This window comes from Myodes glareolus, chromosome 21 (assembly GCF_982192425.1).
Source record: "Myodes glareolus chromosome 21, mMyoGla1.1, whole genome shotgun sequence".
Classification (NCBI taxonomy): Eukaryota; Metazoa; Chordata; class Mammalia; order Rodentia; family Cricetidae; genus Myodes; species Myodes glareolus.
This window is the reverse complement of record NC_142046.1, coordinates 27,638,455-27,661,613: the sequence shown is the minus strand read 5'-3', so window position 1 is coordinate 27,661,613 and position 23,159 is coordinate 27,638,455. Positions and strand designations below refer to the sequence as shown.

General features: G+C 39.1%; 1 protein-coding gene across 4 annotated transcripts in view; it reads right to left on the bottom strand.

Moving 5' to 3' along the window:
* Arhgap15 (Rho GTPase activating protein 15) overlaps positions 1 to 23,159 on the bottom strand; it is a 597,306-nt gene that overhangs the window by 198,911 nt on the left and 375,236 nt on the right. For 3 of the 4 annotated variants that reach the window (XM_048426324.3, XM_048426325.3, XM_048426327.3), the window contains one exon: positions 19,056 to 19,154. The exons of the other annotated variant lie outside the window; for it this stretch is intronic. In XM_048426324.3, the coding sequence (XP_048282281.2) occupies positions 19,056 to 19,154 (99 nt within the window). The remainder of the gene's footprint in view (positions 1 to 19,055; positions 19,155 to 23,159) is intronic. 4 annotated transcript variants of the gene reach the window in all.

Below are 23,159 nucleotides of genomic sequence, written 5' to 3'. Positions count from 1 at the left end.
ACAAAGGATGATATCCCTTGTATGGCTACTCATTTTTTTATATATACTTACTTGTTTACATCTGCCTAACTCAGCAAAGAATTTGAGGTCTGTAGGATAGTATTCCTGACTATAATTTGTAGAATTATACCAATCGTGAAACCATTCCATAAATCTCTTAAGGTAAAAAAAAAATTAAAAAGAACCTGAGTTTGAACATGAAATATCATCAAGAATGTTGCTATCAGAATAAAGTTGACAGACTGAGCTGATTTCTGGAAACCAGAAAGCATTGCCTAAAGATAGTCTTCGGTTCATTTTAGTCTATTTCTTGCTTTCAGAACAATCTCAGTCTTGAAGACAAGGACTGGCAAGTGGCTCTGGTGATCACTTAACAGAAGTTATCCTCTGGATTCCAGGAAACTTCTACAGAGCTAGAAGACACTGACATTGGAGGTTGCATTCTGGGTCATTCTCTGCATGGTGGGGCTCCACCGTTTAAGTTTTGCTGTGATCTTCCTGGTGGAAGTACATTACTCTTTCAGTATTGGGACTTGCTTTGTGAAAGTAAATTGGAGTAACAGAAGCAAAGGATCTCTTTGGGTCTGCCACTATCACCTGGTAGTTTGCTGGCACACATACTAGGAAAACCTGAGCTTCATTGGCAGTAGGGTGGCCCAGGAGAGTCAAGGGAGAAATAGAGTTTTACATGGATGTCATTACTAAGGAAAGCTGAAGTCTGGTGTTTGACTGAAAGTGAGACCCCAGCCCTCTGACACCCCTACATCCAAGAAGTCTAGGATGATGGAAGCATCACCCCAGGCCCTGGCCTGGGCGTTGTCTTAGTCCAGACTCCAACTCCCAGTCTGCCAAGTGCTGACCCTTCCCCAGGGAGGGTCAGGACCACTCCCACAGGCTATTTAGGCTCAGAAAAGGGAACACACTGTCTCCAGGATTTGTGTGGGTGCCATGCTGTCCCGGTCCACCAGGTAAGAAGCATTTATTAAACATGGGCATGTTTGATTCGATCTTATCTGGTCTAATTGCCGTTATTTTGTGGGGGCTCTTCTTAAGACTATTCCTAACATCTGGGAAGGAGGAATCTGCATCTTTTGTATGTACTCTTGCTCCTTTAAAATATTGTAGCACAGACTATTTCATAAATTAAAGACATACAATAAAAGGCTGACCAACACCACACAAGCATGGAGAAAGCGCTACAAATGGCTCCTTTAATGATGAAGTCATAACAGTTATATAAAAGTCTAGTTTCTGATCCCATCGTACTTGAAATAGATATTGATGTAAAATTCATATATTTGCTGTCATTCTTTCAAACCCTCCACTCCTATTTTCCTTTAAACATCTAAACAAAGTGACCTCATTGTTTTCCATTGGGCTTCTTCTTCTTCTTTTTTTTTTTTTTAAACATTGGCAGGGATGATTGAGATTCAGGAATGTGGGAAAATGGATTCCCAAACCACGTCCCTCCCCTTTCATTCTGAACTGTAATTTTTGGCTTGGCTTGACTCACAGTCATCGCATTTCAGCCTGAATCTCTCTGTAAAGTGATCTTTCTTAAACATTTCTCTCACTCATCAAGGGATCAGAAGCGAAGCCATGCTAGCCTTTCAGCAAAGCACTTAGAAGGCGCTCTGACGGAGGAGTTGCAAGAGCTACATTTCACGCAAAACTGTTTGAAAAGAGCACATGTTCAGAGCCTCGCTGTCCTCTGCGAGTCTGGTCATCTGCATGCCGTGAGCTCCAGCAGCTATTTTAATCTGTTTTTGTTTGCAATCCATTTGGTGTTCACCCAAGGAAATGCAGGTGATTCTAATTAACTTACTGCTAAAGATGTCGGAAAAGAAAAAAACCAAAAAAAAAAAAAAACCCAACAACAAACAAAACCCCAACAACTTACTCCTGTTGTACAGAATTATACACTTAAAAACATGTCTTCTATTATTTATTACACGTTATTAATGAAGATGACTGTATGCATATATTTACCACCTAATTCACTGTTGTTCACTCTTTTGTTTAAAAAGAAAACAAACAAACAAAAAAACCCAATGAGGTTTATGAAACAAGAAAAAGCCACACACATTCACAAACACACAGACACAATACAGACCCTAGGAATGTTTGCCAACTTTATTTAACAAGGGTAGCAACTTAAAAATAACATTATTTTTACTTTGTGCAACATAGTTTAATATCTGAAATAACCCTGTTCCAATAAAAACCTATTGAAATACTCTCAGGCCTAACTCTGCCCTGAAGGTAAAAGTGATTAATTGAAAGATTTTGGCAGATCTCTGCTCACCACCAGGGCAGTTTAATTTAGAACACATTCAACCATTTCTCAGTGTCTCTGTGCTGGTGGGGCATGACTTTTGATCTTCTTTGGGGAGGCGCCTGTAATTCAGAGCCTTTGGCTAGCCACTTCCTGGAGGGTTTTCATGGCTGCCCCTGCTGCGCATTCAGGTGAGAGACAGCCCTGCCGTGCTGGAATCTCTGCCTTAGACAACTAAAGGTAATTCTAGGCACAAAAAGACACCACTACAAACCCCGCAGGGCGTCAACCATCTGCAAAAGCGCGCCAAAATCACAGCCGAGGTGATTCTTTTCAGCCTGGTGGTGCTCTCAGGCTTCTGAACCTTTCTGGTACCATTCGACACTCCCCCAGTAAAGGCCGGGCTCCTACCCACAGCAGTGGCTACAATGATCCACAAGAGTCTTTGGAGACAGGCGCAGGATTGGTTTTTAGAGACTACAGGAAATGCACACCTTCATTTTTTTCTTTTTTAAAAGTACTTCTGCTAAACGGAAAAATGAGATTGAGGCACTATCCTCCGCATCTGGCAGATGGAACAGTGTTCATTGTGGTTACACGGAAGCACTGAGAAGTTGAAATATATGGAAACGGACATCCTTGAACTGGCTAACTCCAGTTCTCTAGGAGATTTGACAATGTCGATTCAATATTCACTGTATAGGAATAGAATAATAGAATGCTAGGTGTTGAGGATTTGGTACAAAACGCATTTGTAATGGTGTGTGTGTGTGTGTGTGTGTGTGTGTGTGTATTCCAAACTATAGATTTACCCTAAGCCTCACACCATTGAATGTCATACAAACATTCATTTACTCATTCATTTCATTTATTTATTTTCAGAACTGGGGTTTGAAACTAGGGCATTTTGAGTGCTAGGCAAGCATATCCCAGATGACATCAGTTTCTCCCCCCTCCCTTTTTTGTGAGCCAGGGTCTCACTAAGTTGTCTAGACTGGCCTTGAACTCACTACGGCTGAGGCAGGCCTTACAGTTACTCCTCTCTTGCCTTAGATACTGGAGCACCTGAGATTATAGGCAGGTACCACATAAACATATTCTTTTGAAATCTGTCTATACGTGCATGAGAGATGGATAATCATTTAATTAGTCAATTTAATCAATCAGTTGTTACCCTTGTAAAGAACAGGAGTTCACTTCCCAAAACTCATATCAGGTAGCTTACAACCACTGTAACTCCAGCCTAAGGATAGCTGATTTCTTCCTCTGGCCTCTGTGGTTGTCTGCGCAAACACAGTATACACTCATACAGACACGCATGTAAATATAAATGAAAATAACAATAAATATTAAAAATATAACCTGCACATACAAATATTTTACCACCTACCAAAACATCTATCTATCTATCTATCTATCTATCTATCTATCTATCTATCTATCTATCTATCTATCTATCTATCCATCCATCCATCCATGTATGTACGTATTCTACTCTTTGAACAAACAATAACATTTTCTAACTTTAAAACAATCTCATAGATTATATTTCTTTACTTTTACAGATATTCTGAGGTTTATATATATATATGTAAATTATATTTTCTATATAAGTTTTCCTGCATATATGTATGACATATATACCTAGTGGTCTTAAAGGTCAGAAAATGGCATCAGATCACCCAAATCTAGAGATATAAACTATTGTGAGCTGCCCAATGGGTGCTGGGAATTGAACTCAGGGTCTCTGGAAGAGCAGCCACTGCTCTTAACCATTGAGTGACTGCTCCAGTCCCATATATTATGAGTTTTTATTTCTGCACATTCACATGAAAATATTTGGATAGTATCATCAATGCACTCATTGTCTTTGAGTTCTACTATGTATCTGTAATTTAGATGATATATGTTGTAAAACCCATGAGATGACATGAAAATTCTTTATGGGGTTCACAGAGGAAATCTAAAATTTTAACTGATTGGTGAACTGTCCCAACATTAACTTTAAAGATACAAATACAATTTATCAAGATCAGAGGAGAACAGGCAGAATTTTCCCTACCTAGAAACCCTAAGTCTGCATGGACGGTCAGTACTATTCACAGTCATGATTTTAGGACTCAAACAGAAGTCACCAAGTTTTGCTATATTAATTTCTAAAATCACAAAGGCTTCTTTTAGTGGTCTATGAGAGAGGATTTTAGCTTTATTCCTGACTGTATGTGGGCTCTTAACCATCTCTCAAAGAATCATAAACCCTCTGACTACTCAGAACACATACATGTGCTTAAGAAAAGGGCATTCCAATAGCAATTGTATAAACTCATCTAAGGCTGGTATAAGTTTCACATATATTTCATGTTTTCTTCTCATGAAATCAAAAGAATATCATCATTTCCCCATTTCCTGAAGAACTAACAAAATTTAAGGCTTAGGAATATTTGAAAACCCATAATCAGTCTCTCCAGCTGATTCTTGAAGAGATTTTAGAAGGTAGACAAAGAAGACTACCAGTCTGAAACTTAGGGTTCATGTGCTCAGCTCGCAAAATAAGCCTTAAGATTAATTACAGAGGCCTTGTTTATATTTTCAGAGTTTTGAGGAAACAATTCTTCCTTAAAACATTTCTTTCAGGCAAAATTGCTTATATGTACAGCTCTGCAATAAGAAATAATGCTATTCTCTTGTCTTGAAATCATTCCTTTGTAAGAGAACTTGACTAATGGGAAGGAACGATAGGGTTGAGCCTTGTAAATCTGTGTGTGGTATAAATAGGTGGGAGGAGACAATAAGAGATCAAAGATAAAACACCGAGAGAGCAATAGAGCAATAGAGAAAATCATTGGGCCCTATTGGCTTTAAAATAATAAAACAGAATGGTTTCCACCTTACAAATATTTCTTCACTTAGATTCTTTACTATTTCCTTATAAACTAAGACAGAGAAAAGAAATGATCTGGGTATATGTAGAAATTTGAGAAGAGAGGGGGATTATTCAGGACCACTAAATGCAATTAATGTTGACTGGTTTGCTATTACTGTCCTACTATTCTTTTCATCGAGAATGAAAGGATCATCCACTGTTCTGCACATACAGCTTATGCAATGCTGCTTGGGGTGAGTGCAACATTTTCCACTGTGTCCTAAATCTCATTGCACCATGCAGACTTTTCTCTACACATTCAAAGGCCACTAAGAGATGCTTCATTCTCTCTTGAAATCAAGAGAATCTGACGCCAAGGCCTTCCCTCTATTTTGGACAGCACACAATACAGTCTTGACAACTCCTACAGTGGTACTGTTTCTCACACGTGAACTGTCTACGCATAGACAGGTTGCACCTGATACCCGTCTTCTTCCTAGGGACCTGAAGTCTTTCACCGTAACTCAGCCTAAGTACAGACAGATTGCCCTGAACATGGGCCGACTCATGAAGTCAGAGAGACTTCCAACCCGCTGTTCACTTTCACAATAAAACTTAAGAAAGGCCTTTGGACCCAGAACCAAATAAATTTCTGTTAACTCACTGGCCGGAGTATCAAAAGCAAAGATTGACCTTACTTCACCCAGCTCCAAAGCAATGTGCTCTACAAGCAGAACTCCTTGGAAGGAGCAGAGTTCTAAACTTAGGAACACTGTATGCTTTAGAAGTGTCTATGTGACTCCTCTTTCCCCTCTGACTTATCAAAACAAATGGCAAACTTCACTTTCTAGGGCTTAAAATATTGTAAAAGGAAACAAGACCATTTCTTTTTCAAAATGATCCAAACTTTGAATAACAACTGTATCCCAGTTAACACACAGTAGTGTATTAATGGTACCTGAACCCTTCCTATACATGCTACATCTAATGCGAGAAGAATATTAGTGGTCAGGTAGAGGCACAAGGGGACATCACGGAGAAATGGTACCAGCTTGCAAAGAGAAGGAAGGAAGGAAGACAAATGAACTCTTCTCTCTGAGATCCCCGTTTTGCTCCTGTAAGTTACCTGCTCATGGTTTCAGGGCTTCTGACCCTGCTCCCTCTGACTCTGCTGTCTATCAGTGTTCTTTCTAAAATCTTGTGCTAAAAATTGAACTGAAGCTTTAATATTCAACAATACTCAACCAGGGAAGTGTTTCTTCAATCCTCGTCCTGTCAAGACAGGGCAATGATGCTTCAGGATTTCTTCTATCAAGGTCTGATTTCATTCTAAGAGCCAGATGTATGTGGACTTCTAGACAAAGGCTCTGAAAATGAGGTGGCGGTCCATAAGCTAGTATATCTGTGTAGCCTTTGACAGTTTTTGCTAAGCAGAAACATTGTGATCATTTTTCTTTCCAGACTGTTAGTTAATGGAGTATATGAGAGTTGCTTTAAAAATATAATATTTAAACCAGGAGGCACTGGCTCATGTTTTTAATCCCAATACTTGGGAGGCAGAGGCAGTCGGATTTCTGAGTTCAAGGCTAGCCTGGTCTACAGCAAGGTTCCAGGTCAGCTAGCGCTACACAGAAAAACTCTGTCTTACAAACCAAAGGAGGAAAAAAAGGAATTTAAATAAATCTTTTGGTGACTTCTCTATGTAAAAAAAAGTAATGATTTATCCTCCTCATGCTTTAAATGTAGTATTGGTTACATATTCATATTTGGGTCTGTAAAGACATAAAAAATATGGTCATAGTCTTTTTCATATTAATCTGTTTTCCTATTTCAGCATTCTTCTCATTGTTCAGTAAACACAGAACTCTATTTGTTTCTGTTGGCTCTTCAGGAGGCCACAGTTGACCTGTAGAGCTGCATCTTTTGAAGAGAGTTGTTGTTTAACATTGATATACTTTCATAAATCTAAGTTCAGCTAGTTTACCTAGGAAATCGAGTTGCATTATCAACTGCCTTCCACAGAAAAAGTTGGTGGGAAAAACCTTTCTGGTAGGAAATACATACATACATACATACACACACACACATACACACACACACACACATATATATATATATACATATATATATATATAAATGTAAATCAGATCATGGATTAAAGGATGAAAATTGTATTTGAGGAACACTATAAGATGGTTCACTATGTTAGTTTTTCCAAAACTTTGTTCCAAATCAGGCTTGGATTATGTGTGAAAAGTAAGAACCTTCTACTGTAACAGGTGCTGGCAGGAAACTCCCATTAAAGCTATTGAAGTTCTGCCTGTAAAGACTTGGCATCTGCAAACATTCTCTCAGAAGAATGCATTATGCATCAGACTTTTCTCACTAGAAAAACAATGTGAGGCTGTGACTGCTGAACAATATTCCCAGTCACTATTTTGTTAACACGATCCTTCGGTGATGACATCTTTGCTGGCCTTGTGTTATATATGAAGCGTGGATCAGCTCTCGTTTCAACGCTGTGAACGTGCATTGTCTTCTGTGGAGACAATAGAGACGCTGGTCTACCATCTGTTTGTCCTATTTAGAGGATAAACTTGAAAATATTTTTTCCCAGTGCTGTCCATGGTTTAAATGACTATATCCACATTCTGAAGACTGATTCTTTGCATGAAACTTAAAAGGTTTTTAGTGAAGGTAAGAACGAGATCTATAGAGGGCTGACAATTATCAATGTCAGCTCACGCATATCTCAGACAGAGGGAACATTATGTCTGATATGTAATAGAAGATTAATAAATGCCGTTGTCTTTTCTTTATATAAATATTCTGGGTTAATGGCCTTATCTTTAAAGTCTAATGATGCTATTCCCTGAACATAAATTTCCCTACCTTAAGTAAATAAGGACCCCTTCTCTACTCAGTCTTCATTTCCCAGATTACAAAATCTACAAACCACATATTCTTTTTCATGTTAAATACATCCGACGAAAATCTCCTACTTTATCTTATAAACTGATTATTTATAAATAATTTTACTTACATACAAGTAAACTTAGAGTCACCAAGTTAAGGTCTAAAAGAAAAAGGTATGTCACAGTAAATTCTAGGGAAAAAAACAGTAAATACAATTAAAAGCACGTGTAATCCAAATGCATGTGTTTGTATCTAGCTTTGTAGTTACCTTGTATGTTAAATATTACCCAATAGTAATAGTAATAATTTGTATTTTATTACATAAATAATTTTATAGTTGGGTTGATGGTTTTAAACTAAGCTTTTCAACTAAGCTGTAAACATGTATACACACACACGCACGCACACACACACACACACACACACATATATCCATAAATATATCTTTAGCAACAAGTCCTCATTGAAGGTAACAAAGCAGCTTACAGGATAGAGAACTCATACGTGTGTATGAGCCTGTACACTGACACCAGCTCAGGCAATGTGCCCAAGTGTGCGAAAAGCCTTTGCTTCAGGGCACCAGCAAACCAGCTCAGCTCGCTACTGCACTGCCGGCCCTTCACCACATGGCCCTTCGCTGTATCCTTAGCTTCCCCTCCTACCGTGAGGGAACGCTGCTTTGTACTGTTTTATTGCCAATACATTTTTACTTCGTATGATGAAATGAAGCAAGGGACTGGTTTCATTAGAAGGAGAGGTAAACAGAACATTAATTAAATTTGCTGATGATACTAAATTGGGAGGAACTGTGGACATCTGTGAGGACAAAGAATCATACAAATGGACTTAAGGAGTTTAGAAATACGAGCAGGAAATAATAAAATGAGATTCGGTCTTAAATAATGCAGGCTAATACATTTGGGAAAAGATAATCAGAAACATGGCTGTTCAGTGGATGGTCGAGGCCTGGAAAGGGGTAATGGTGAAAGAGACCTAGGGGGTGATAATAGGAAAAAATTATGCAGAAACTTACAGGGAAGTAGTCACTATGCCTGGGGGTGTACATAGAAAAAGGCATAGCACTCTTCTTAGGACACCAGGATGTTCGCAAGCAACAAATATCACATTTGCTTTAGTTGTTCAATCATTCAGGTCAGTGGGACAATATAACACCCTTCTGTGGGAGTATTGCTTCTCTCTACTAAAGATGACAAAGTTTGTTTTGTCTAAGACCTATGTTGGAAATCAGAGTCACTTTTTAATTTCTGTCATTTTCTACTACGAAATATTGCTAATATATCAGTCCATATATTGATAGTTGATGACATTGTAGAAACACAACCTCACTGCTCTCACTGTATAGCTTCCTATCTCTGGTTCGTATGATTACACATAGTGTTAAGAGTCACTGTGTTTCCTAAAAGTCAGCGTCTCTTTAGGTCATGTGATATGATTCTCTGAGGATGGATGTGAGGCAGGGGTTTTGGATAATAGCCACCTCTTTATCCACTTAGTCACCCACTATGAATGGAGTCCCTTTCTCCCGCAGACTATGAAATTGTAGGTCCAGTAAAGATGGCTGCAAAGCCAATACAATGGCTACGACCAAGATTCATGCTCTAGTTGGAAAAAACGCAATAAAAAGCAGCTATTGCGAGCTTTTGCGATCTCAGCACTAGGGGATGCGTTAGGAAAAGTGAAGTTGTTGCTAGCATGCGGAAGGAAAGCCCCTCTGATATATTCAGGGGGCCACAGCGGAGGTTGGGAATGAGTCGGAGCATTTTGTTTGGAGAAGGTGATTCTTCTACTGTTTGCAAGACAATAAGGACAAATGTGGCAAGCGGACTGACTGTTCGAGGCAGGCTTTCTAAGGGAAGGAACGAGCATACGGAATAAATCGAAGTCTCTGGAAGCAAGGGTTCTGCGGGAATTCCTAGTCCACACGAAGGAGTTCATAAAGATTTGGAGATGGACAACAGGCAGGGAATCACTTGATTATTCTTATTGTTATTCGCTGGTTCTGCAGGTAGCTTAGGAGTTAATTCACTCCAAACTTTCAAAAATTCAAAATGGAATTAGAAAAAAAAAGAATATTAATTATACATCACAATTCCAAATTTTAACGACATAGGTGCTTTCCTAGTTTTATAGTTTTTTTTTTTCAATAGCAGAGTTTAAATTTGTCCTGGATGAAGTACATATGGAAAAAAACCCAAAATTCATCTCAGAATTTTGGCTATTGACATCCTTCCTTCATTAGCTTCATATTTATATTTCTGTATTGAGCGTGGTTTTGTTTTTTAAAAAAGATTTATTTCTTTTTATTTTATGTGTGTATGTGTGTGACTACAAATACATGTGTACTACATGTGTGCAGGTGCCCTTGCATCAAGAAGACTTGAATTCTCTGGAACTGGAGGTGCAGGTTCATATGAGCTCCTGACGTGGGTGCTGGGAAGTGAACCTGGGTCCTCAGTGAGAGAAGCAAGCGCTTTTAATTCCTGAGCCTTTTCCCTGGCCCCTGATGAGGTATTGATTATATCATATGACAATCTCTTATAACTCAAAATTTTTTATTAAGTAAAACTTTCCTGAGAGGTGTGTGGAGAGCAAACACTAAATCACAGGGAGGTTAACTAACATAGAACAGCAGCAATATTGCATTCCAACTTCAAGTAAAAGAAAAAGAGAGAGAACTCAGCTTCCTGTGTGGTTATAGAAATTGAGCCCATGACTGACCATCATCAGATGTGTCAATTGTAAGTCATTCAATTATCTGATTAAAAACAGTAGGTTAGTGGTGATGAAGCAGTGCCTGATGGGACATTACTTCCTCTAATGAAAACGGATAGGGAATGGATAGCCCAGTGATTGCTTGACTGTGCGCTTAAATAGAATATCTCCAAATTGAGGAATATAAAATCTTTCGGGCAACCTCATTTCAACGGCCTGACATAGCTGGGTCCTGACGGAAGGATGGCACCCCACTGAACAATGCAACCCATTCCGTAAGTGGTCACACTTAAATATTTAACAACCTAGCTACAAATCACATTATCCCCTTACATAAAATGTAGCTGCCTTCACTCAGCAACTGTTGACTACGAGTTGCTTTTTATTTTGAGCACCAAAGCAATGATGAGTTCAGTTCATCCAGACCATTTCCCGGGAGCCCTTCCTCATTAGGCCACTGTGAGACAAGTCAATACACTTCCGGAGGAACACCCAGGGAACTGAAGTGAGGATGTAAATACTTTTCTACTGTATGTTGTACTATTACCCTAACAATCAGGCCTTCAAGATTATTTTTTTCTTAAAACGGGCATGTTTTTTTGAATACGGGTCTACAGTCTTTAGTAACCAACCTCAAGAGTTCTCCCAACATTATCATTTAAGGAGCTATTTTGGTTCCGTGTAGTTTGTTTTTCTTTTCAAAGTGCCTTGCCCTTGATTTTTTTTTCCTGCTTGATTGTTTTTCTTTTTCTGAACTGAAAATAGGAAGTGGTCTGAAGAGTATAAAATTAGGCAAAAAGATTAAGCTAGAAAAGAAAGGATTATTTTTAACCCAAGAAAAAATATTACTAGCTCCATAGACTGTTAAGCTATAAAATAACTTTCCAAGGAGTTTAAAGGCATCAAGGAGTCACCGAGACATTAATCTTTCAAGAAGACAGGAAAATTATGACAAAGTATGGTGCTACAGAAACGTATACAATGCTCTCAGTGCAACAGTGTACCCTGAATAAGTATTTGGCTTGCTGTTTGTACGTAGATTGATGTTTATGCTGGGCATTCTTCATTTGCAAATAGAAAAGGGGGAATTGGAAAGACCATCTTTTCCTACTAACTTTAAAGGGAGAATTAGTCACCAGGGTACTCATAAGAATATGAATTCTGGTTCACTCACTGCTTCTGAAACCAACTTAAGACTTCCATGTGTTAAGCCCAAAGATTGTTTATCTAAATAGAATCTATATACTCTTGTTCTATCAGAAACAAAAGTGTTTTGCCCAAAGCATAGTGGCATTGTTGTGGAAATTTTCATATTTTTGTAAATCAGTCAGTTTTCATTATATAACAAGAATTACAAATAAAAACTATAGGGTTATTTTGTTTTGATTCCCAGGGCAACAAATATCTGAAAAATCTTTGGCAGCCTTAAATTATTTTTATTTTGTTCCTGATTATTGAAAACCTGAAAGCTTTCCAAACAAATATAATTTCTTTTTCACATTTTGTAAACATTTGTTTCCAGGCGAAAACATCCTGCCAGCTCTCAGCTCGATTATTTTTAATAGTTGCACTATGAACTTCTGAATATAGGTCCTTTTAATAGAAACTCCAGGCCAAGAATTGACTTTATAAAACGATACCACTTATAAGACATCTTAGAGTACTGGGCCATGATAGGCTGAATCTATTTAAGCCCTCTATCCATAATAAAAGCCTAATTGTGCAGGGTCTTAATTTTGGCTTAAAATCAGGTGACTCCAGTGGAAAATATTTTCAAATCCTAAATTCCAGAAGGGGGATTAAGAGTTGTGGTAGATGTTGGAAATTAGACCCAGGCTTTATCTGACACTGTTCTTTTGCAGTCTGGATCCAGAAGTGTGGGAATATCCACAGTCGGGGTGATGCGAGCAGGCCACGCCGCTGTGTTCCTTAGCTAGCTTCCCCGGTGACTGACCTGCACATCAACTCCCACACCAACTTTTGTGATGCCTAAGATCGTTTTTATAACCAGACTGTCATATGTGCTTCTAAGTAGACATAAACTTCATTAAATGCCATTAATAAACACAGCAAATTAATGAATAACAGCTTTGGGTGCAGAGTCTTTTGACGATTCAAGGCATACTTTTTATTGCCAGATTTAACTTGCCATCATTTTGCAAGAACAAATGTCTTCGGGACAGAAAAGCAAGTTTTGGGTAATTGCTAGAAATGACCCAATCCCATGCTCCCCCATTACAGAACTCACAGACCTACCCCTTTGCCCACATTCGCTTTCTTTCTTGTGAAACCTACTCTCCCTCCCTCCCCCCACCCCATTCTCTACCTTGCCATCTCTGATTTCTTTCGGGTTGTCTTTTCTGGTTTCTCTTTTATACCCTTGCAGGCTGTTTCCTGTTTACTTTGTTGGAAATTGTCTTCCCTCCTAGCCCTCAATGTGGCTTTCTTACAGACACAGAGGCCCCAGCGTGACTACCCCAAAGAGCCAGCTCCAACTTGGATCGAGCACAGCAGGACCGCTGTCAGGAAGGTGGCATTAAAACACAGCAAAGCAAAACACCAAGAGAACAAAAAAGAAATTAAAAAAAAAAAGACTGGTCTTAATTTTAACTCAGAAAGAAAAACTAAGTTAATTTGCAGTGTGCTCTCAGGAGCTTCATTGGGGATCGTCTGCACTCAGTGCATGTGGACATCCAGCTCTAGACATAAAAGTGAGAAAACAAAACAAAACAAACAACAACAAACACCAACATAGCTCGCTCCCTTAGGAACATTTTATTTTATTTTTTTTTGTCAAGTCCACAAATATTCTCCAGAGAAAAAGAAAAAGTGCTTATCTTGTGCTCTAGATTTTTGCTCTAAGCATGTAATTTTTATCAGTTTGTTTTGTTTTTATTACTTTTTTTTCACTTACTGCTTATAAAACTAGGAAGCAGAAGTCTCTCTGGAAGAGGATCGCATCATAAAAGTTTTCGAGACTCTCATCAGAAACTAAACAGTACAAATTGCACATTCTTCGTAGACGGAGCAGTCTTTAGTGCGTGCCTGGATCCAGCTCTCATAGATTATTTCAAAGCAGGAAAGAATGAGAAGAATAAAGTGAGCAGGGCTGGGAGCAGACTTGTCTAGTTATGGCAATACAATCTGCGCTTTAGGGGCCTAGATTTCAAGCAATGGGAAATAGCAATGTGAAGTTTTATTTTTATACCAAAGTACTCAGTGGGATCTCAATGGGCTGAAGGGTTCACTGAATGAAGTTACAGCATATTAACAAGGATCAGCTTCACGTAGCTCAGGAGAAAACCTAGACGATCATTATTCCCATCACTTTCCCAATAATTTCTTGCCCATCCATACTCTACCTACTATTCACAGCAATCTGTTTGTAACAAATACTCATATATCTATTTTTATTCCGTACTGTGAAGTTTCCGAAATCATAGACATGCACTCATAGTTCTCACGTTATCACGGAACTAGCAAATATGACCGTATAAAAATTCATGTAGCTAAGGTGTCTGTCTCTCAAATTTCACATAATCACAAGGAATTAAAAAACCAGTGAAGGTAGAATAATAATTTTAGCCGTTATTTTTTTTTCAACTTGCTACAATCTATCCTAAGATAGCTAATTGTTCAAAGTAAACATTCCGCTCAGACCACAAAAGGAATCCATTATACAAACATATAATTCACAGTCATTTTTAGTGGGTTGTAAACAGTTTGGAATGAGTATAAAATGGGACAAAAATCAAAGTGAGCATTTTGAAATGAAAAAGTGTTTGCTACAAAAGGTCAGTCCCTTTGCTTGGCAAACTATGTAGAAAAGCCTGGGAAAATGCTGATCACACAAGCAACGAGGGGATTTTGAAGCCAACAGCCTCCTTGTTTCTTTAAACAGACATCGGAACCTATAACTGGATCCTGTCAAACAAACGACAGCAAAAAAATCTAACAGCTGCCATGAACTCAAGTTGGGAGATAAAGCTTTTGAGGCTAAGGACCTTCTCAGAAGTGGACTAAAGGTCTTTCTGAAATCTTTAAGCAATGTTATGGATCCCAGGGTATCTTCTGGGCACTAAGTCAAGTATGTAACTTGTGTTTCATTCCTGTCATAGCTTTATGTGTTTGAGAGAAGGAAACACACACACACACACACACACACACACACACACACAAAGGGCAAACTTCTTGTTGGTCAGCAATTACTGAAGCATTCTGAAAGCTATCTGGTGTTTCAAATCATTAAGGGTGGAAAACATGGGAACACACACACACCCCACACTCTCACACACCCCCGTAACACTCATGCACAGTAGGGCTGGTAAGAAGGCTCATAGGGTAAGGGTATGCCACCAAACCAGACCATTTGCGTTTGATCCTTATGAACCATGTGATGGAAGGAGAGAACCAACTCCAACGAGTTGTCTTCTCATTTCTACACTCATGTTGTGGTGTGTACATTCAGGAACACACAGACACAAACACATACACTGAACAAAAAAATAAAACTTGTGGAAAAAAGCGTTAAATGTAAAGTAATTATTTTAAGTGCATACTTCAGCAGTGTCAAGTATATTCAGATTGTTGAGTAACAGATCTGTTGATATCCTCTTAACATGCTATGTTTATGGGGCCCAGGAGCAGAATTGGCCATCTTAGGGGAGAATGAGCTATCACAGCATATTATGGATACTGAATGCCAACAGCATTTATATTAATTTTAAAATTCAGTTGTATTTCCTTACATTAAAAATTGTTCTTGATATACCAAAACATATTTAGTGTATAATTATGTTCATTAATTTAGTAAACTCTATCTCTCTATAAAAGAAGTCTCTGGCAAGATCTATGTTTGACTTTTCATGTAAAACATGTCTTTCCAGGTATCACATATGGCTTACTTATTCTACTATGACCACACAATGGGTCAAGATAGAGGACAGAAGCTCTGTGATAAAACCAAATTAAAATTCTCCTGATCCTATGTGGAGGACAAAGCAAACAAGCATGTGTTTATGGTTTAGGATTTGATCAATTACTTTAAAGACACACATCTTTGTTTGCGTTTCGGATTTTGTAATGGCTTTCCTATCTCCTTTACCTGCTCTTCCCTCTCAAAGCACTTATCTCGGTGTGTGCGTTGTCTTTAGTGTCTATTTCGTCTATGAGTTTAGTTCATAACGTGAAGTACAACGCACATCTAGTGGCTGCTTCCTCATTCAACATCCAAGGTGCCTTTCAAGAAGAAAGTTGAGACGTCCATTGCTCAATTCGAGCATCCCACAGAGAGTCTTTAACTATGAGAGTAAGGCAGAGAAAAGGAGCTGCAAATGCAAAATCAATGTGATTCTTTGTACAAAAGTATACTTAGGGCTGCACAAACAGTGGAAGAACCGGCAGCAGTGACTGTAGTCTAAATAGCTGGGGAGGACAATATGGCCTAGTAGGCAAGAGTATAGTGAATCAAATTGTGACCAGGGAATGTACCAGGTAAGTCATTTGCCAGTTGGTTAACAGGCTTGCTTAGCCATTTTTCTACGTTATGTACAAAAGATGCCAATAATTTAATGGAACTAATGTCACTTTACTGAAGGTGAACAGAGAATATGCTTCCTGCTCACTCGGCAGAACTTTCTTGGAGACCCCAGAAACCAAGCATGGTTCTGTCAGACTCAAGCAATCAGCAACCTGAGAGGATGGTTGAATCAATGCTGAGTTTGTCTGCCCTACCATGCATCATTTTATAATAAATATATAATAAGCATTTAAAAACATACAGCTTGAGTTTTATAGGTGCCTTGGGAAAAAAAATAGAAAACAATTATAGAGGGAAAATGAGGAAGGAACCAAATCTTTTCTATAAGAGCTATTGTGCCCATATTACGAACCCAGAGGCCATTTCCCCAAGACTGGGAGAGTGAACACAGCTTGCATTAAATGGGCCTTTCCTAGAATGGACCCATAAGCATTTCCCATGACTGCGCAGTTGAGTTTCTTGGCTGGAGGAGCATCTGTCCATTAGAAGGAGCACTTCAGATATGCTGAGTCCCAGCCATGCCGAGAGACTTGGCACCTTCCCCTGCTACTTCCTAGTACCAACCCTGCCTCAAATGTCATCAGAAGCCTGCATAAATATTGGACTTAGATTCACATAAATTATTTCTGTCCTGAAGTGCAATATGCCAAAATTTAGTAAAAACAACACTTTGAGTAAACAGAATTGGTGTGTAATTGTAAGAATATTAATCCAACAAAATGATCATGCAAAATTATAATCGAAAGTACACACTTGTAAATCTTGCAATGATGTGAGACGTTTGTCTTGTGTCTTTGAGTTTTTATTGAACATTTCCATAGAGTTCCTTTAAGCTTACACTGCCAAAGTGCTTTGAATTTTCAGTAGCTTTGCAGAATTACAAAATGTCTTTGTGTTTCATTAGGATGCTCGGGAATTATTTCAATAATCATATGTGTGATTAGCAGCTGTTTAGCACTGGATCTACAAATTCATTTTGAGAGTAAACATTGGGACAATAAAATATAATGCTGTCATGATTGCTCCTGTCAGCGGAAACATCATCTTACTTTATTAAAAATCACCATGAAAATGCCATGCACAGACATAATCCCTATTTATAGACAGTTTCTATTGTATGATAGTATGGTATCTGTACCCTGCAAGGCTACACCAGGCAGGGTTTTTCATTTTGCCTTAGGTAGACGCACAAATCGAGAGATATAAGCTATTATTTCCATGTGCATACATCTTACTATGTATGACTTTCCCCAGTGGCCTATTAGAATTTTGTTTTTGATATACCATAATAACGTTCATACCATTGGCACTCAATATTTAACTGAGTGAATGAAGGTGAATGAAGATTTCTTGGAAAAGATGATAATTTCACTATTGGAAATAATAACATTCTCAGCTGCCCATTTTGCCTTTAAGTATTTTAAAATAAGGTTTATTCCTAAGACAGGTACGTATGAATGAAATGAAATGGCAACAGGCACTAAAAACACATTTCCCTCTTAATTCCAATCAGCTTCATTCTGCGCAGGCACTTCTCTCGGTGCTTAGTCTACGGTAACTGTTTCCTGTTCTCTGCTCTCTCAACTCTTCTCTCTGAAGTGCCAATGTGCCTTTCCCCACAGCCTCGGTCTTTATCTGTGTCCCTACCCAACCCTTCCCCTCTTGCTATTCTCTCGTTCCCTACTGATATGGGAATAATAGGATCCCAAGGCTGTCCTTACAGTATAATTAAAGTATGAATTTCTAGGAGCTAGAAATTGCATGCCGTTTTTATTATGCCTCTATAATAAAGCCAGGTAACACCGAGAGAATTAAAATGGCCTTTTTCTGAGCAGAGGATTTGAAGCTCTTTTTCCCTTTGGTTGTATTGTTTTAGGAGAATAGGTGTTGCAAATGGAAATAGGGTCACCCATTGCTTTTCTCTGCAAACACCTCTATGTTTCACATGATATATATTCCCCCAGATCCTGGAAATACGTTGTAAACTTGTAACAGATGGTGATGAAGCTTCACATTTTTATTTAATACATTTTTTTTTAAGATTCTGCATTTACAGTGTGTGTCTTCCAGGAAAAATGACCTTGAATGAATGAAGTCATAGTTCGAAGGAAAAACACTCCGCAGATAAACTAGCATAGAAATGATGAGTCAGTTGGGGTTTGTTTCGTTCCCTTCCGTGAGATGAAATAATTTCAGATGAAAAACAGAATGTTGAAACAGAGGAGTCAAAGGTCATCTTAACACTGGAGGTGTATCAGCTAATTGTTCCAGGAAACCCAGTTAGCAGTAATCTGCACTGAGCAGAACCATGTGGAAGATGGCGCATCAGTATCTGCGAGTGGAAACGCTGTTTACTTCACTTGGGTAATGCTGGGGGCTTACCAAAATTGTTCTGGCACGTCTACCAGCCTGAATGTCAGAGGGTTCTAACACCGAGAGTGCTGATATTTCATGAATGTTTTATCACTGGCTTGGAAACAAGCAGTTTGCAATTGATTCAACAGTATGTCAGACAGACAAAATATTAAAAAAAAAAAAGAACATTGGTGAGAATTGCTAATGTCCCTATTGTAAAAACAAACCGAAGTTAATCAGAAACTTGATCCTCTTAGCCGATTAACAAAAGTCAAGTTTTAATTGCGTGGCTTCCCAGAGAAACCAAGTGGCACCGTGAACGCGAGCCGTTGCTGTTCAGAGGACGCAGCAGTGCTGCCTATCTAGCTACCCACCTCGTTTCTCAACAGCGTCAATGCACTGCTTTACAAACCGTGGAACTGTGGAATGTTCTCGTTCACACACTGTGTGCAGATGAGAGCCAAAAGTTTGATCTGCAAACGAAACAAAGATGAGTTTCATTAAAATCCAAGCCTGCGTTGTTCTTTAATTTGATTCTGCTTCCATAGCCAACACTGCGCTCTTCATCTCGCATAGGAATTGATTTTTGCTTCAATTTCAAAGTGTCGACGGCAGATGTACAAAGGCTGCGTGTCCCTTTATGGAACAGAACCCTGATCTCAGTATAAGAAAACTAGCGTGGTCATGGATTTGGCTTGGAGGAAGAGTGTCTAAGTGTGTTTGAAATCCTGCATGTTTTGGAAGTTGGTCAGCATTAATCAAAAATATAGTTTGGTCACTATATTTAAGGCATTCATCCTGCAGAGTTATTTGGGGAGGCAGGTAGAAGCTGGGAAGAACTGCAAAGCCAACCTCTTAGTGTTTCTCCTGTCTTGAATGCTCACCCTCTTGTCAGATTTAAGTATCACCTTTGCGATGAGCCTCTGCTCAGAGCTTCCCTAAGCCCGCCTGGCCTCTCCATTGAAACAGACTCCCTGGACAGCACTTCCTCAGGTTGTTCAACAGATGCTGTAGACACCAGGGCTCGTTCTCAAAATGGCTCCGCAACATCAAATTAAACCAAGTTAAACAGAGTTTAAGATAAGCATTAAAAATACTTTGATTTGCAAGAGCCCTGGCATATGTGAGTTTCTATAAGCGGGTGGAAGGGCTAATATTCCTCGTCCTTGTTTTGTTAATAGCCCTTTGTTTCAGAGGGCATCTGACTAAAGAAAGCTGCTGTAAGCGGGGCTGAGACCCCAGTCCTCCCCTCTCATTTCGAATAAGACAGATGCTTCCTCCGACAGCATTTCTGCATTTGGGATTAATGGAACTGTGAGTTGGACTTCAACTTGGTTCTGGAGGTTTGTTTATCGAAGACGCCTTGCTCCAGCCAGGGGTACTACTGAGAGGTGATTGCATCAGAATCCACCTGATCCAATCAACAGATATATAATTGGATGGAGTCCCTGGAAGGTTGTGGCAACTAGATACTGGTTTGAGGAAGTAAGTCACGAGGGCATGCTTTTGGAAGGTGCATCTCTTCCCTGGTTCCTGCCTGTTTCAGTTTTCCCTCCTTACCCTCATGCAGTGAGCAATCGGGTTAGTGATACGGCCTCACTGCTATGCTGCACATTTCCCTTGCCACAGTGCATTGTCAGCCCAAAGCAATGGATCCTTTTGACTCTGCCCTGGACCCAGAAGCTAAAAGAACCTTTTCCTTCCATAACTGACTTTCTCAGGTACTGTGTTCCAGCAGCAAGAAAAGTGACTAATACAGAACCATCTCTCTATTTCCAGAGCCCGGGTGTCTGAATCATCCGTGATTTTGTAGTTGCCAGGGCTTAGTTCCACAGCAGACACTCATAGACTGTATTTTAAAAATAATCATAAAATATGCACCATGTACCAAGTGTGCACAGACTTGAGGGGCATTAAGTCCATCCCTAGTATTGTGTAATCACCGCATTACTCACTTCAAGCCCTCATTTCAGTAGCAATGATATGTAATACTAACTCCCAGACTAGCACGTGGAGAGTCCAAGGTGTCCCATTTTGATCAGAATGAGGCCTGGTCCCCCTGTGTCTTCTCATGTTATCCCCGATTTGTCCTCCGCTAACTGTTTTCCTTTTAGCTTTCTCAATCTCCATGGAAACTAGTCTTGTTTTCTGAGTGTCTGTTTCTAATCCCTTACAAATACTTTGTCCCTGGGGTTGGGTTCTCATTATCCCCTCTGGGTGGAACTCCGTTGCTCCAGTCTTTGATAAAATGCTGTCTTCTCACTGGAGTCTTTTCCAGCCACCCCTCAAAGACTGAGCCACTCACCTCCATTTTCTATATCAATATCGCTTCTTTATTTGGGGATGGGACTTGTCTTCCCTTGAGATGTTAGACCCATGTTGACTGTATAGTTTATTTAAGCCAAGAATTGCAATTCAGAAGGGTCAGGGTAAAACATTTACTATGGATCTTCTCTTAGACGCAGGCAATGTTTGGCACATAATGGAAATTTATTAAGCATGTTTTGGATTGTCAGTGGGGATTTTGTAGAAAAATTTAAATACCCAGGAGTGTGGAGACAAGATATAATAGTGCATAACAGAATCCTAAGTGCCAAAGTATTTTGATGATGAAGACCCTGAGATTTCAGGGAAGCTGGGTTTTCATCTGTTACTTAAGAAAGCGTATTCATATGTGCTGGTAACAACAACATACAGGGTATCAAGTAAGGCTAATGCACTATTAATAACATACCCCGATGTGGAAATATGTGTGTTTATACAAGAGACAGGAAGAAGATAAACTCAAAACCCAGATAGTATAAAAATGGCAAACAGTTGTATATGCTTTGAACAGTTGATGAAGTAGCAGAGATTTGTTCCAAACGGTGAGCATCCCTGTAATAAAGAGTGACATGAATATTACCTAAGAAAAATTGTCTAGGGCTTCAGATTAAACATTTTGAGTTGGATGGAGTTCACAGTCAGGAAACATTACTACAGCATGTAAACCTGTTAGTAGACTTCATTATTTAAGTCTGTTGCTCAAATCTTGATTGACTCTTCTCTCTGCACAGCAATGAAGCGGGCACTTTAAGTTGTAAAACGATACTAGGATTTTTCTAATATTGCAGGGTTGTTACAGCAGGTGCCATAAAAGGCGTAGGAAGAATAATGCCCTTCAGATATATACTGGTATATGTCTTCCATGCCTTCAGGAGACAGAGAGAGAGAGAGAGAGAGAGAGAGAGAGAGAGAGAGAGAGAGAGAGAGAGAGAGAGAACTATTTTAAATGGAAGTCATTCAAGGAAAGTAGATGCCATCATAAAGTGAGTGCTAAATTTCCAGAAGGACTTTGTTTTCTTTTTATGTGGACTTAAGAGAAAGATGGAAACTTTAGGATATTTTCTCTTTAATCCACTCATTATCTGGGAAAGACAATCATGAGTGTCTGTTCTGTAGTAAAGTAACCTCAGGATCTCCCACATAATTATTATAATGTTACAGCCTCCTCTCCTCTAAATGTATCCTATGTAAAATACTGACACATTTGGGAAGAATAGGTGATCCTGAATTACGATGTGTCTGGGGTAGTAAAGGTGCATTGTGGGAGTATACGGAAGAAGGAAAGACTAGCCTTACCCAAGGACAACTTCCCAGAGAAGAGGTGAATCCTCAGAAATAAGTACGACTTGAGTAGAAATCACTACAGGAACCAAAAGTGCATTTGGAGAGACGGGAGACACAAGTGCCAGCACTTGGGGAAAAGATAGTATGACCCGAGTGCCCTTTTCAGGAAAAAATTCATGGTTTATTGAAATCTTGATGAACTACGCTTAAACAGGAGATGAAGACTGTATTCTGAAGTGTCTTATATTTTGTCAACTAGGTTCAGTAATTTGATGAATAATAATTATCTCCTATAAGTATTTCCTTTGTAAGTTACTTTCTTGTTCTTAGAATTCACTCAGGATGAGTAAATGACTCACCAGATAATGGCCCTTGCTGCTGCCAACCAACCTGGATAAAAACCCTCAGATCCACATGGTGGAGGAAGACAACAGCTCCTGAGAATTGTCCTCTGATCTCTACACAGTAAAAGTGGCCATGCAGACACCTTTACACATACATCTTCATGTGCACACAAAATCAACCAATAGAAATAAAACAAAATTCAGAGGACATAACCCAAGAACGATCTCAATTGAAATCTACGTCCCTGCATGTCTGGTTGATGGGATGGTCTAGAAAAGAAACAGAAAAGCGATTTGGGGTGTGTGCAGAGATTTTGCATTCTCACCCTATGAAAAGATTGTGGAGAAGGAGGCACTTTCCTTTCCTTGTTTGCACTTGGGACATCAGCTTGTGATAGTGTTGGGTCAAGTGGAGCGTTGCTGTCACTATGGGGCAACTGAGAACCAAGGCTAATTTGCTTTAAAAGAAAGCAATGGAACTTATTATATGCCAGTGGTGAGACATTCTCTAGATTTCTTACATAC